This window comes from Mus caroli, unplaced genomic scaffold, assembly GCF_978045245.1.
Source record: "Mus caroli unplaced genomic scaffold, Mus_caroli_1 scaffold_13, whole genome shotgun sequence".
In the NCBI taxonomy this organism is placed as follows: domain Eukaryota; kingdom Metazoa; phylum Chordata; class Mammalia; order Rodentia; family Muridae; genus Mus; species Mus caroli.
In genome coordinates this window covers 71,532,566-71,547,492 of record NW_028227268.1, presented here as the reverse complement: position 1 = coordinate 71,547,492, position 14,927 = coordinate 71,532,566, and the positions used below count along the sequence as shown (strand labels likewise).

Genomic DNA, 14,927 nt, shown 5'->3' with positions numbered 1-14,927 from the left:
CCTGGAGGAGGCATCGGGAAGCATCAGCCCTTATCTTCCCCAACAGGAAGTGGCTGGCTCCACAGCTCTCAGGGCCTGATTATCTTGAGGCCCCAGGGACAGAGCCCCAGACGGAAACCCCATCTCAGGGATGGCTCCATGGACCCCTGCTTAGGTACAACCCACTGGGGCTGTGAAGGACAGAACTACCTGTAACTCCGGCTTCAAGGGAGCCAACGTCCTCTCTGGCCTCTGTTAGTACAGATATGCATAATTTAAAATAAAATAAAGCTGGGCGTGGCCTTTAATCCCAGCACTTGGGAGGCAGAGGCAGGAGAATTTCTGAGTTCGAGGCCAGCCTGGTCTACAGAGTGAGTTCCAGGACAGCCAGGGCTACACAGAGAAACCCTGTCTCAAAAAAAAAAAAAAAAAAAAAAAAATCAAATAAAATAAATCTCTGGGAAGTGGTGGCACACACCTTTAATTCCAGTAGTGGGGAGACAAAGACAGGCAGATTTCTGTGAGTTCAAGACAGCCTGTTCTACACAGAGTGACTTCCAAGACAGTCAAGGCTACACCGTGAAACCTTGTCTCGAAAAACCAATAAATTTATTTATGTATTTATTTATTAATTTATTTATTTATTATTTTAAAAGACTATTTCTTTTTTATGTATGTTTTTGCCTGTGTGTATATATGTGCACCGTGTGTCTGCCTAGTCCCCATGGAGGTCAGAGGGCAGCAGATCTCTGGAACTGGAGTTACTAAGGGTTATGAAGTATTATATATGTTCTGGGAACCAAACCCTGGTCCCCTACAATAGTAGCAAGTGCTCTTAACTGCTGAGCCATCTCTCCAGCCCCCAATATTTGGGGTTTTTTTGTGTGTGTGTATGTGTGTGTGTGTGTGGTTTTTTTTTTTTTTTTTTTTTTTTTTTTGAGACGGGGTTTCTCTATATAGCTCTGGCTGTCCTGGAACTATGTAGACCAGGCTGGCCTCGAACTCAGAAATTCGCCTACCTCTGCCTCCCAAGTGCTGGGATTAAAGGCGTGCACCACCACACACACACACACACCCAAATATTTTTTTAAGGGACGCTAGAAGTAGTGGTTTGCATGTTTATCCTAGCATTTTGGAGGCAGAGGAAAGTGGGTCTCTGTGAGTCTGAGGTCAACCTGGTCTACATAGTGAGTTTTAAGCCAGTCAGGGCTACAGTGTGAGACCTTATCTCAATATATATCAGCCTGTGGCTGTCTCCTGTCTTGGGGTTGATCTAAGGCAGGAATTCAAAAGGGAGGTTGACCTGGGACTCAGCTTGAACTAGTCATCTGAGAGAACAGCATGTCTCCCACTTTACAGACAAGATCAAGGTCTGGAACATCCAGATTGCTGAGTGAGGCAGGAGACAGAGCCTACCCTGGGGCTCTGCTCTCCATCCATGTGCAGCCTGTGGTTTTATTTGCTTCTCAAACATCCAGAAACATCCGGGAGCCAGCTGATCTCCTCGAAGAAAATCAACTTTAAGCAGAACTGAAACTTGTAAACAGCTGTGGGGTTTCATGGAGGGCAGAAGGTGACGACAACCTCTGCTGAATCCTGTGGCTTTGATCAGGCAGGAGACAGTTCCCAGAGGCAGAGTAGCATGGGTCAGAGGAGGGATTTGAACCCAGATCCTGCGAGACTCAACTCTCTGCCCTCAGCTGCTTTTCTCCCTGGTGTTTCGTGCAGGAAACTCAGGAAGGGTGGGAGTAGCCCGTGGTTAATTCCCCATTGTCTAGGGCAGGGGTGGGTTGCTTTGATGGGAGAGATACCCACCCCTAATCCTGCTACCAGGAGCATGCATCCAGCCAGCCTGGGGCTCTGTCCTTCCAGAACATTCTGCCTGGACTTTGTCTTGCCTTAATTTTAACCACACAACAGCCAGATTTGTTTCTGGCATCCCCTAGCCCTTCCCTGAGGCATCTCTCTCTCTCCCAAATCCAGGCTTAAGCCCTTTTCCAGCCCATGGGAATGCCTAATTTGTAAACTATATAAACTATATAGCCTCATACTTGAGTTGTTATGCTAAGTCTCAGCACAGCTCAGTCTCATAAGACTGGGAACCCTGCCACTCAGAAACTCACAAACTAGATAATGATCTGGACAAGGTTTATGGGAAAGAAACCTGCTTCACAGAGTGAAACTAAGTGTTTCTCAGAGTTTCTGGACCACAGAATCTCTCTCCATGGACAAGTCTACAGGATGGCAGACCAAGGGGCTGAGAAAGGTGGTGGAGAGATGGGGCGTTTACATCCTAGAAAGTCTCACAGCTCAGAGCAACCCAGCCCTCCCCTTCCCCCTGCCATCCTCCCCAGGACAGAAGGGACATCAGAAGCACGTTGTCAAGTCAGGTCCCTCCGTCTGACTACAGAGCAGAATGTTCAGCTGGGCAGCGGTGGCGCACGCCTTTAATCCCAGCGTTCGGGAGGCAGAGACAGGTGGATTTCTGAGTTCACAGGTAGCCTGGTCTACAGAGTGAGTTCCAGGATAGCCAGTGCTACACAGAGAAACCCTGTATGGGGGTGGGGGAGGAAAGAGAAAGAGAGAGAGAGAGAGAGAGAGAGAGAGAGAGAGGGGATGTCCTCTACCTACCTCTGAGTCCTCCCCCTCAATGTCACCAACTCCTAGTAACTGTCCTCTACTTACCCAACAGTCTCTCTGAGGCCCATAAGGGGACTACTTCCAAAGCCTAGGAATACCTCTCTTACCCAGGCCTCAGCCACGAACCCAGAACCACCTCTGCAGATGACGGTCATGGCTGTGGGTCAGCTGTGTCCTAAAGACCGGGTCCCCAGCACCCCGTTTCAGCATTAGCTTCTCTGCCCACACTGCTCACCTCCCCCCTTATTCACCACATCCACATTAGAACCAAATCCCCAAGTGTAATTTCACCAGGTACCTCTCCCTCACCATTTCTGCTACCTCAACTCAAAGCTGAACACACCCCTTCTGGGCTCCGAACTGCCAGGGCTCACTCGTCATCTGTTCCACTTCTCTCTCCCTCCTCCCTCACGGAGGAGGGTAGCATCCCTCATCTGAAAATCTGAAAGGCCCCCACATCGGAAACTTCTCTGAGTTGTCGGCTTAACACCCCACCTAGAAAATCCCACAGTGTGTCGAGTAGCAGACGGAATTATTAGCATCAGGCAAAAATTACCTTCAAGACATGTGGATAATATGCAAATGAGACAAATGAATTTCATTGTTTGTACTTGGGTCCATCTCCAAGATATCTCATTATGTAAATGTGAATATTCCAAATCCAAGAGACGTGTGTCCCAAGCTTCTTGGATGAACAATACTCGCCCGATATTTGCATATGTTTGATGAGCTTTTGTAGGGATGGGACTCATCTAAATGCAAAACCCCTGACAAGTCAAACATTCCATGTGCTCAAGCCTGCTGTTAATGAGACATGTTAAATAGTTGTATGCATGAAGCACAGTCTCACCGCATGGAAGAATCCACTGGTTGGGCATCGTGATGCTACTTGAAGTGTCAGGTTTTGAGACAGGCTGACCTTGAACTCACCTCGAACTGAGGATCCTCCTGCTTCCAGTTTCTGAAGGCTGGTATTACAGTCGTGCCTGGTTTTTATGCAGTTCTAGGGACTGAACCCAGAGCTTTGTGCATGCTAGGGAAGCCCTCTATCAACTGAGCTACAATCCCAGCCTAGAAGGCAGGCCTTCTGATGAGGAATGTTTGACCCAAGCTGTCCCCAGCTACATGTTCCATGTCAGGTCTCACTCACGTGCTCGAGAGTCAAGGGACGAAACTTTCTTCTTGGCTGTTGTGGATACTTGTGTAGAACACACATTAGCCATATCCCACATGCAACCATCAGACTGTATTACCAGGAACAGGGACAGACATCCTAACTCTAGGATGCAGAGAAACCTGGAAGGTTTCATGAAAGAGGGTAACCAAGCTGAGGATGTGCAGAGAGAAAGATGAGCCAGGCAGGGGGACAGTATGTGAAAAGACTCAGAAGGGTGGGGCTACAGGCATTGCTCCTGGGGTCAAAGGTGACACACATGTTAAACTGAAATGTTTCTTTAAAAAAAAAAAAGTGAAGTACATGTGGGGATGTGGGGGGAGAGTAGTGAGGAGAACAGGGCTTGCAGAGAACAAATAACCCTGGTCTGCAGCATCTCCCCATGTGGCACCCATCTAGCCCTAGAGGGAGATGGGTGAGACTTGTTCAGTAGACAGGTGGTTAGACAGAGTACACATTAGCATTGGTGGCCCTCTGCGGGCACCACAGAGGCCTGGTCATCCTATGATGCCCTGCTCTCAGCCCTGGCCCAGGAATCATCTCGCTTCTCCTTACTGCTACTGTCACATGCCACAGCAGAATACTTAGCCTTCCAGAATCCTCCAATCTAAGTGACAGTCAATCAAGTCAAGCTGGCTTAAAGGAAACCCAAGAACCAGATGTGTGAGGATTGCTGCACAGCTCCAGCCTCCAGCCCTCAGCACTGTCTTTCCTCGAGACTGTCTCTCTCTCTCTCTCTCTCTCTCTCTCTCTCTCTCTCTCTCTCTCTCTCTCTCTCTCTCTCTCTCTCTCTCTCTCCCCCCCATGGGGTCGGGGAGGGCATGGAACTCCAGGTTCAATCCCATTGGGGAAAAGAGCCCCTTTCCCCTTGAGAGCACCATTGAAGTCCCAGCCATGATGCTTATGGCTCAGCCTTCATCCCAGTCCTGCACCTGTTACCATGACAAGAGAGAAAGCCATTGCCCACCCTAATGAGGCAGAGGGCTTTAGAGAAGAACTGGGGCTCTGTTATCAGGAGATAGGGTCATGAGTGGCTGACTACACACAAGCGCCCTTCCCCACTCCCCACCCTGGCCACATGGGATGTACCCTGACCTCAGGGCTCAGCTTTGCTTTCTTATCATTGAATAATGGGGTCCTAAGACATGGGAGGAATGTTCCTGTGTGTAACCCTTGCTTTCTCTCCTGTTCCAGGGACCTCTAGGTCTGGACGGCAAGCCAGTAAGTGATCACAACATCCTAGATGGTCCTGGGGTAGGGCTGCCACTGTGGGGGTGAAGTGACCATGGGATACCTGAGGGGACTGGAAAGTTAGTTCAGCAGCTATAGGAGAGCAAGCCATTTGTCACGTGTGTTCAAATCCATCTGCTGACTTGTAAGCATGGAGATGCCCTTTCAGCTTTCTGCCTGGAAGGCATCCTCTCCTAGGAGATGCTGTGGAGCTATGGAGAACCATGATCGGTCCCTAGTGTTCAGTCAGCCCTCAAAGTCTACAAGTCTCTCCCAATAGGTCCTAGATACAGAATGCCTAACATAGTTTCAAGACACCCATGATGGCATCAGGCTAAAGAGTTCTTAATACCTGTTTGAGAAGTCCATGGTCCACAGGCATCCTCAGCGATGAACAAGGTGCACAGGGAAATAGAAGCACAATTAAATGAATAATGGGTTGTGGGTGAACAGGTAGGCAGATGGGTGTTGGTAGGTAGGAGGTAGATGGATGTATTAATGGATGGGTGAGTAGATGAATGGGTGGGTACATAGATGAGTAGATAAATGAGAAAGTGAGCAGATGTATGGGGAGGTGGATGGATGAATGGATGGATGGGTGCCTGCATGTGTGGATGGATGGATGCCTGTATACATGGGTGGATAGGTGCCTGCATGCATGGATGGATGGGTGCCTGCATGCATGGATGGATGGGTGCCTGCATGCATGGATGGATGGGTGCCTGCATGCATGGATGAATGGGTGCCTGCATGCATGGATGGATGGGTGCCTACATGTATGGATGCACTCATGAATGGAAGCGTGGATGGTTGGTTGGATGGATATGTAGGTGGATGCATGCATGGATGTGTGAGTGGATGCATGCATGGATGGATAGATGCATGGGTGCATGCATGAATGGATGGGTGCATGCATGGATGAATGGATACATGCATGGATGCATGGGTGGATACATGGATGGCTGCATGGGTAGGTGCATGAATGGATGCATGGGTGGGTACATGCATAGATACATGGATGCATGTGTGGATGTTTGGTGGATGTATAGATGGATGGAAACTGGATGGCAACTCTGGACAATGGCCTCCTCCCCAGCAGAGACAAAGCATGCCGTGCAGAAAACCTTGTGTATGTGCCCTTTCCTGCTCAGAGCATGCCTGTGGGCCCTTGCTGCCGACCCCAATCCCTCATCACCATTGTGCTGAGGGCAGGTGTGGAGCTTCCAGGAGACAGCAAGGCTTGGCAGGCCTGTGTAGTGTTCAACTCAGATGCCACAGCTCTGTTAGTCCCACAGGTCCCTCTGCCCCACAGCCAGGGGTCAGCCAGAAGTGCAGCCAACCTAGCTTGCTCTCTCACCGCTGTTCTTTCTCTATCTTCCTTCTCCAGGGACTTCCAGGCCCCAAAGGGGAAAAGGTAAGTGGAGGGGGATGCAGTCCAGATTCTGTGTGCTGACAAAGGATGCCAGCAGCCAACTCCAAACCTCAGTTGCAGAGCATAAAAACTCAGCATTAAACAGCATTAAACACAGGACCCACCAAGCTCCTTGTAAGGGAATGAATCGATCTGTGTGGACTTGATGGTGGGCTCAGGAGGAGGGACCAGAGTGGAGCTCAGAGTGGCAGGGCTGAGAAAAGACCTCAGAGGCCACATGCAGTCATGCTTGGGTGATGTGGCTGCTCAGGGACAAGCTTCCTCTTTGCATTCCGGCCCCACAACTGTGTGCTTTGGCAAGCTGCCCAGTTGTGAGGACCTCAATTTGTCCTTCTGTAAATGAGGGGCGGGAGGTGGCAGAAGGCTGGTTCCAGTACTGCCAAAGCCACAGAAACAACTCTGGGGTTTTGAGACCAAAGAGAAGTTCTCTCCTTTGTGTCTGTTGCAGCGGAACCCACCATGTCAAAGCTCATAGCTTTGCTATGCTTCACCAATCCAAGGTTCAGGAATTGGGAGAGGATGCAGTGTGAGCCGCCATCCCACAGGCCACACTGTGTCTGGGATCTTGGCTATCTGGGATGTAGCCATAGATGAGGACCAGCCTGGCTTCAATCTGTTGGCTGTGTGACCTTGGCCTTATTACTTAACCTCTCTGAACCTCAATGTCCTCATTGGAAATGGAGATTTAAAATAAGGCCCACCTATTGTTTGCGTCCAAGCACAGAGGGATGTTCAAAAGGAAATGGGGAGAAATAATGACATCAATAGCCGCTCACCTTCCTGTATTTGGTTCTAGGGTGCGCCAGGAGACTTTGGCCCGCGGGTAAGGATGGAGCACCATCCCCCTCATCCACTGCACATGGTTTGTTTAATAGCATCATAATAAGGGATTCCTAGCATTTCTGCTGGGGTCCCAGCTCACCATATCTTATCCCAGGAAAAGGCAAGTGAGCCAGGCCTTCCTCTCTGCCTTCGTCTACCCTGTGGAAGCCCCCAGGTACCCTCACTTAATAGAGGCTGCCATCTCCCACACAGATGACAGTTATCTGGCAAATGTCCTGGTGTCACGCTTGTCACCATGGCGACCAGACGCTGACCATCCCACAAGACAGCTGGCACTGAGGAAAAGTGAAGGCCCAGTGCTCAGCTGTCACTTCCCAGTCCCATGACCTTGGCAAGTCGCTTTTCCCTGAGACCTGGCCCTTAAACAAGGAGAGGATGACAATTCACACACACAGACACACACACACAGAGTGCTGTGAAGATTCATTATAACCATAACTGTCAGTGGTGGGCAGCAGTAGCACTCAGCATGGGGACAGGATACACATGTCCCCTCCACCCAACTGTGTGTCCTGGGTCCAGGAACCCAGAGGTGCTTGTCTGAACCTGAGGTGGGTCTGAGTCTTGGCAGAGGAGCACTTGAATAGCCCTAGGAAGATGCCCTCACCATTTCCAGAATGTTCTGGGCAGAGCACCTTGACCACAGAAACTGCGAGGTAGACATTAGCTGCTCAGAGAAACATGGGGTCACATGGAAGAAGGTTATGGGCCGCAGAACACATTGGTGCAAGGGCCACTCACCCACACCAAGAATTGGCCAGCTCAGGTGGGGTTAGGTGGAGAATGAGTGAGCTGTTTGGACCCAGGAGGACAGTGAATGGCAGATGAAGAGGGGCGGGAGGAAGGGCAGAATGCAAAAGCTGGGTTCTCCGTCAGGCTGGGAAAGACCCAGCTCTACAACTTGAAGGCTCAGAGCCCAGGTTTTGTGAAATACCAACAGTGGGCTTCCCCCATCTCCCTCAGAGGTTGATTGTTGTGATGAGAACTAAAGCAGGCAGGGGGTGAAACCAGCTGAGCTTTAATGGGCAGAGCTGAGCCTTGTTGAATGATCAACAGAGGTTAGGACCAGGGCCACACAGACAGTGAGATTTCTCTTAAGTCAAAGAAGGAGATATCCCCTTACTCTGTGGCTGCCGGAAAACACTGATTTCAGGTGGGATTTATGGAAGTTAATCTTCCCAGTAGGGTTGCCCACCTTGTGATGACTGGGATTCCCTCCGGTCCTGGGTTTACCAAGAAAACATTTCTTCCAAAGCTCCTTCCTTCCCAGGGATATCTGCCCCCTGCCAGTGTTCCAGGCACCTGTGAACTGACTCTCCCCACAGAAAGGTTCAGTGACTTAAATGGGCAATTCTTCCTTATCACTCGGGGTTCCCTAAGACCTCTCTTTTGGTGGCAGGCTGAGTGTCCTGGGGGCCCAGGTGACAACTCCCTCATATGGTTATCATTGATGTGACTGTTACCACTCAGCTAGGAAGCAGACACATGAGTCCCCCATGTATTGTACGGCTTCCTCCCGATTTGGCACTGGGTTCTTAGAGAGGATTCTGGGGAAAGCCTCCTAAGGGGCAGGAAGTGAGTGCTGTCACACCTGTTAGGCACTCCGCCCAGTATGAACCCACCATCATACCTGCTGCAAGCTTTTCTATTCTATTTTCTATTCTGTTCTGTTCCGTTCCATTCCATTGTATTCTGTCACAGGAGCTGGAGAAGTGGCTGTTGGTTCATTGGGCAAACCCAGCCACAAGCTGCCTTTCTCTGGGCTAGGTTAGGTGGCTTTGCCCGGTGATTTTTGTAGTCCCCTCCTGCGTTTCTGACCACACCACCTGTTTGCCACCTAGATGGTTTTCCCACGGCTCAACGCAGGCTTTATAAGTAGAGATCATCGTGGATACAATCTCCGCGTCCTCAAGGTAGCCTGTCTGAGTGAAGGGGCCTGGCCTGCCAGTGTGCTGTGCTTCCAAACCCCTACTCACCCTGTATTGTCAAGGTCAGACCTCAGCCATCCAGCCCTGGGGAGAGAAGGGAAAGATGGGCAGGGAGGAAAGTCAAGCAGCATACGCCTTACTCCAAGGACCAGGAGGCAGAGCAGTCGGAGCTCTGGGAGTTCAAGACTAGCCTGGTCTACATGGCAAGCTCCAAACCAGCCGGGGCTGGGGATACATAGTGATACTTTGGAGAGAGAGAGAGAGAGAGAGAGAGAGAGAGAGAGAGAGAGATGAATGAAAAGAAAAACCAGAAGTAAAAGCCCTCACGGGGGTTGGGGGATCAAAAAGCCTCTGTCTTGATAAGTTGAGTCCAAGCCGGAGCTCCCAGTCTGGAACCTCTGAGCTATGAGCAAAGGAACAGCAGGAGAGAATGGGATCCTCTGGACTCAGTACTGAAGGACACAGGAATATCTTCTTACATTTACTGAGACGGGGTGACCTAATCGCAGTGTTAATTTGGGGTCTAGACTTAGAACTCTTTGGTAGCTACAGAGAGCTGCCAGTCATTTATTGAGAGAACTGAGTGACCGTACGTAAAGTGCAGTTTACGAGAAAAGCGAGCTCTTTCCTGTTAAGGGAGGGTACACAGATTGAAAAGGATATACCAGTTGCAGTTCAGGCACGAGGAGCCCAGAACCGAAGGGCCTGCCTGAAAATCCAGCTTCAGAAGGCAGAGACAGAAGAGCCCCACGGCAAGCTGGCTATCGAGACTATCAACTATCGACTATCGATGCCTACCGAGCTCTGGCTTTGATTGAGAGAGCCTGACTTAATGAGTAAGGTGGAAGAATCAACCTTCTGAGGATGGTTCCAGTCAACCTCAGACCTCCACATGCATACACATACATGCACGCATGCCTGTGTGTGCCCACGTATGTGCAAACATCACACACACACACACACAATGGGGGGAAAAAACTAAAAATTGAAGCTAGAAAGATAGCTGATCAGTTAAGACCACCGGCTGCTCTTCCAGAGGACCGAGATTCAGTTCCCAGAACCACAGTCCACAGTCACAAGCATCTCGAACTCCAGTTCCAGGAAGGCTAACACTCTCCTCACCTCCACAGGCACCAGGCACACACGGTGCACAAACATACATGCGGGGGTTGGGGGGAACACCCATACACATACAATAAATAAATGAACATTTAAATAAAAATAAAGCTGGGTGTGGTGGCGCACACTTAAATCCCAGCACTCGGAAGGCAGAGGCAGGCAGATCTCTGTGAGTTCAAAGCCAGCCTGGCCTATAAATCAAATGCCAGGACTGCCAGGGTTATACAGAAAAAACCCTGTCCTGAAAACCAACAACAACAACAATGATAATGATAAACTAATTTTTTAAAAGACCAGTTCCCTTGGCAACAAGAGAAGGCTTAGCTTTTCTTAGTGGCTGTAGATAAGTAATTACTACCCCAGGCCCCAGGCACTTTATCTGCAAGATGAGAGATAGCTTGGCCCTGGCCCTCTGCTCACAGGTGCTGCATTAGACTGTCTACAGGAAGTGCTTGCTGGGTTCACACAGCCAGACACTAAAGCAGGACCTGTCACCCATGCCAGTCACACTGATCTTGCTGGGTGGGCCATGAAGTGGGGGTTCAGCATGCCTGAGATCTGACCTGGTTGGTACTAACCTCCCGGCACAGAGTTAGGGAATTTGAGTGACGTAAGAGTATGAGGCTCTTTCTTCACTGCCTGTTGCCTTTTTATTTAGAGCATGTGTAGTTATCCTGTGCATCTTTCATCCAGCTGTGCCTAAGGTAACAGCATGCACCACTGTGGGCCATCCTAGAAACCTGTAAACTGAGGATAATTCAACCCACCAGCCTTACTCAGAGATTACAAACTGGTTTACGCAGGCTTGTGTGTACATGAGCGTCTGCGCTTGAGAGAGAGAGAGAGAGTATGAGTGTGTGAGCATGTGTGAATGAGTGTGCTCAACTGTGTGTATGAATGAGTGTGTATGAATGTGCTCAATTATGTGTGTGCATGGATGTATGTGAATGAGTGTGCACAACTGTGTGTATGAATGAGTGTGTGTGTGTGTGCAGGTATGTTTTCTTCTATAGAGTGTTAACATATATGGACTCATGTGACCACCACACAAAGATCCCTCACGTCATCATGCTCTCCCGTCTTCGGTAGGATCACCTCCCTCCCTCATCCCTAGCCCCTGGCAACCACTAATTTCAATGTTTAACTTTCCATTCAATAACATCAGGTGTGCGAAATCACATGACATGTAACTTTTCAAATAACTTGTAAGATGTATTAATATTTCTATTTATGTATGTGTGCATGTGTGTGCACCTGCGCCAGCATGATTGACGTGTACCATGTGTGTGCAGTGCCTGCAAAGGACAGAGGGTGTCAGATCCCCTGGATCTGGAGTTCCAGGCAGTAGTATTACCAGATGTGGGTGCCAAGAGCTGAACCTGGGTCCTCTGCAGGAGCAGGAAGTGCTCGTAACCGCTGAGCCGCCTGTCTCTCTAGGCCCATGCATAACTCTGGGGAACTGTTTTTACCATTGAGCAGAGTTTCCCTACAGTGTCCAAGTTTTTTTGATTTATTGGAAATTTAATTATTTTTTCAGTTGGGGGGATGTTGCTTTCTAGATTTTGTTTTCCTTTGTTTTGGTTTGAATTTTACAGTTTGGGTTTGTGTGTGTGTACATGTAAATGTGAGTGGACTCGCACACATCACCCAGCCAGCATGGAAGTCAGGGGACCTGGCTAGACGTCTCCTCCCACTCTGTGGGTGCTGGGGATGGAACTAAGGTGGTCAGACTCTGATGCAAGCTCCTTTACAGTCCAGCCATCTCGCTGGCCCTGGCTTGGATTTTCTGTGACAGGGTCTCATGTACCCGAGGCTGGCCTCAAATGCAGCCAAGGATGACCTGAATCCTGACCCCCCGTCTCTGTCCACTGAGTGGTATGCTAGGATCACAGTACACAGTTACTACCCTCAGCTCTGGTTTTGTTTTTGACACAGTATCTCATTTTGTAGCCAAAGCTACTGTGGAACTCATTCTGTAATTCAGGGTGGCCTTAAATTTACTATAATCCTCCTGCCTCAGCTCCGAAGTGCTGGGCTTTGCCTGTTCCTGTTGGTTGGTTGGTTTATGGCTGAGGGGCATGCCAGACTATGACAGCAGCTCAGCCTCTCCATTGGGGAAGGACATTTTGAGAGCTTCCATTTCAGACAGTCACATAGAAAGCTACTGCAAATATACACGTGTGGTTGTTTGGGTGAGCAAATATTGGATGCCCACTCATGCATGTCTGCCACTTTTAGTGCAGCAAGAGAGGAACCAACCAGGAAGTTCTTGTAGGACACACTCAGCCTCACACACCCAGTACATGTCAGCTCTCCTCCTGACGACAGATCCAGGCTTCAGATACTAAAAGGTGGTATCAAGGTCCTGTTGGGTCTGTTCCACCAAGGTCCCCTCCTGCCAGAACCCAATATCAAAGAGTTGTCGTCCTTTGTGCCTGCCTCAACTGCTGGTGGAAAGGAAGGCACAGGGAGTGCCCACCTAAGCTCATCTCTGGAAGCCCCTAACCCTCACCTCACCTCACCCTCAGGGTCAGGTCAACCCATGTGTCTTTCAGGGAGCCCAAGGGCAAGATGGAGTTGCAGGACCACCCGGGCCTCCTGGACCACCTGGGGCCCGGGGCCCTCCTGGTGACACTGGGAAAGATGGCCCCCGAGGAGCGCAAGGCCCAGCGGTAAGAGAAAGGCTCCACGGAACTGGGGCCTCCCAGAGCTGGTCCTATATTGATGCACTCTGAACCCTGATCCCCAGAGCCGACTCCAAACCAGCAATATTCCTAGTAGGCCTATCTCCAGCCATCATTGAGCGCACACACTCAACCTAGATCCAACTCTAGCCTCAAGCCCATCCACAGCCCAGCCCTCACTCAGACCAACCTTTAAATCTAGCACAGGCCTGCTTCCTAGTCCCCATCATGACCCCGACCTCAAACTCTGTCCCACACCTCCCAGCTCTAATGCTTATCCAGACTCTAACCCTGAGCCTGACCTAAAACCCACGTCTAACCCTAAAAGACCCATGAACCTTAACCTTGAGTTGCAAGCTCAGTCCAAATTCTCACCCCGTCTATGACCCAGAGTCCGGCAGGTTTGCTCTTTAACTGCAATTCTTCACTAACCCCTACTCCTCTCCCTGCTCCCCACCCCACCCCACCCCCAGCACTAACTAAAGAGCCTCAGCCTCTCCCTGAGGCCATGTGAGGCCAGGCCACAGAATATAGTTCTCTCATCGTTGCCCAAAGACTCCATTCTGTCCTTCCCTCCAGTCCAGAGTCCACTCCTCTACCTCACTACCACCAGAGGCTCCTATGGAGCACATCCTCTCAACTGGCCCATTCATTCATTGTCACATTAACTCCAAAGCCTCAACCTTCTCATCTGTGAAGTGGGGACAATAAACCACTTCTCAGGATTGAATGAAGGTGAATTGGATGTTCAGCTTAGAGCCCTTGCCCATGCCGTGGCATGAGACTCACTGGTGTTTTCACATACCTCCTTAGGGTCCCAGAGGAGAGCCAGGACAAGATGGCGAGATGGTGAGTGTCCAGGGTGTTTGCAGGGCTAGAGTTCAGGGGTGTGGCTCCCAGAGATGGAAGCCTCTTGCCCACTGCAGTAGCTACTTTCCTCGTTGTTATGACGAAATAGACTTAACGGAAGTGACTTGAAGGTTGATCTTGGGTCACAGTTGAGGGTGCAGTCAGTCCATCGTGGTTTATTTATTTTTCAACCACCTTCTTTTATACAGCCCAGGATGACAGTCCATGGTGTCACCCACTTTTAGAAGATCACCTCTGTTCAGTTAAACCTTTCTGGAAATGCCCTCGCAGACACCAGATGTGTGTTTCCATGGTGACTCTAATGAATCTGATCAAGGTGACAAGATAGACCCTCATGTACTCACACCAAAATTATGTAGGCGTGCACTCATAATTTGGGGCTTGTGTGAGCATCCCTCTGCCCATAGGAACGTGGATGGGCCTAGTCCCCAGCCTGGGCAGAGTCCTAGGACCTCACCTTCCTGGGTGAAAGTCTGCAATTCTCCTGTCACTTTGAGCCCTGACACAGCCACTGCTCAGGGCACAGGAGCCTGTCCTAGAACTTGACTGAACAACGCTGCTTCTAGCCACACATGCTTCTCCCTCTGAGACGTGGTGTCACTCTTGATAAAAGAAAAATGGCAAGACAGACCTATGAGCACCCGGAAGGCTCAGTGTCCACTACTGAGCCATCTCTCAGGCCTCATGCGCAACTTTCAAAATGACTCTCCTACCCCACCCCACCCCACCCCCACCTAGACCCCACCTCTTATAGCACTTTTTTTTTTTTTTTTTTTTTTTGCAGTGTATCCAAGTTTTTGAATGTGTCAGAATCTCATTCTTTTTTTTTTTTTCTTTTGGCTTTTTTTGGGGGAGGATGTTCTATTGTTTGGGTTTGGGTTTTCTTTTTGTTTGGGGTCTTGTTTTTGCATGTATATGGTGGCATGGGCACACACACACATACACACACACACACCACAGCATCAACATGAAAAGTCAGAGGACAACTTGGAGGAATTGGTTCTCTCCCACTGTGTGGGTCTCAAGGA

At 49.8% G+C, this 14,927-nt stretch overlaps 1 protein-coding gene across 1 annotated transcript in view; it reads left to right on the top strand.

Moving 5' to 3' along the window:
• Col23a1 (collagen type XXIII alpha 1 chain) overlaps positions 1 to 14,927 on the top strand; it is a 286,567-nt gene that overhangs the window by 246,895 nt on the left and 24,745 nt on the right. The window contains exons 6-10 of the mRNA XM_021177066.3: positions 4,988 to 5,014; positions 6,411 to 6,437; positions 7,252 to 7,278; positions 12,901 to 13,017; positions 13,843 to 13,878. Coding sequence (XP_021032725.1) covers positions 4,988 to 5,014; positions 6,411 to 6,437; positions 7,252 to 7,278; positions 12,901 to 13,017; positions 13,843 to 13,878 — 234 coding nt within the window. The remainder of the gene's footprint in view (positions 1 to 4,987; positions 5,015 to 6,410; positions 6,438 to 7,251; positions 7,279 to 12,900; positions 13,018 to 13,842; positions 13,879 to 14,927) is intronic.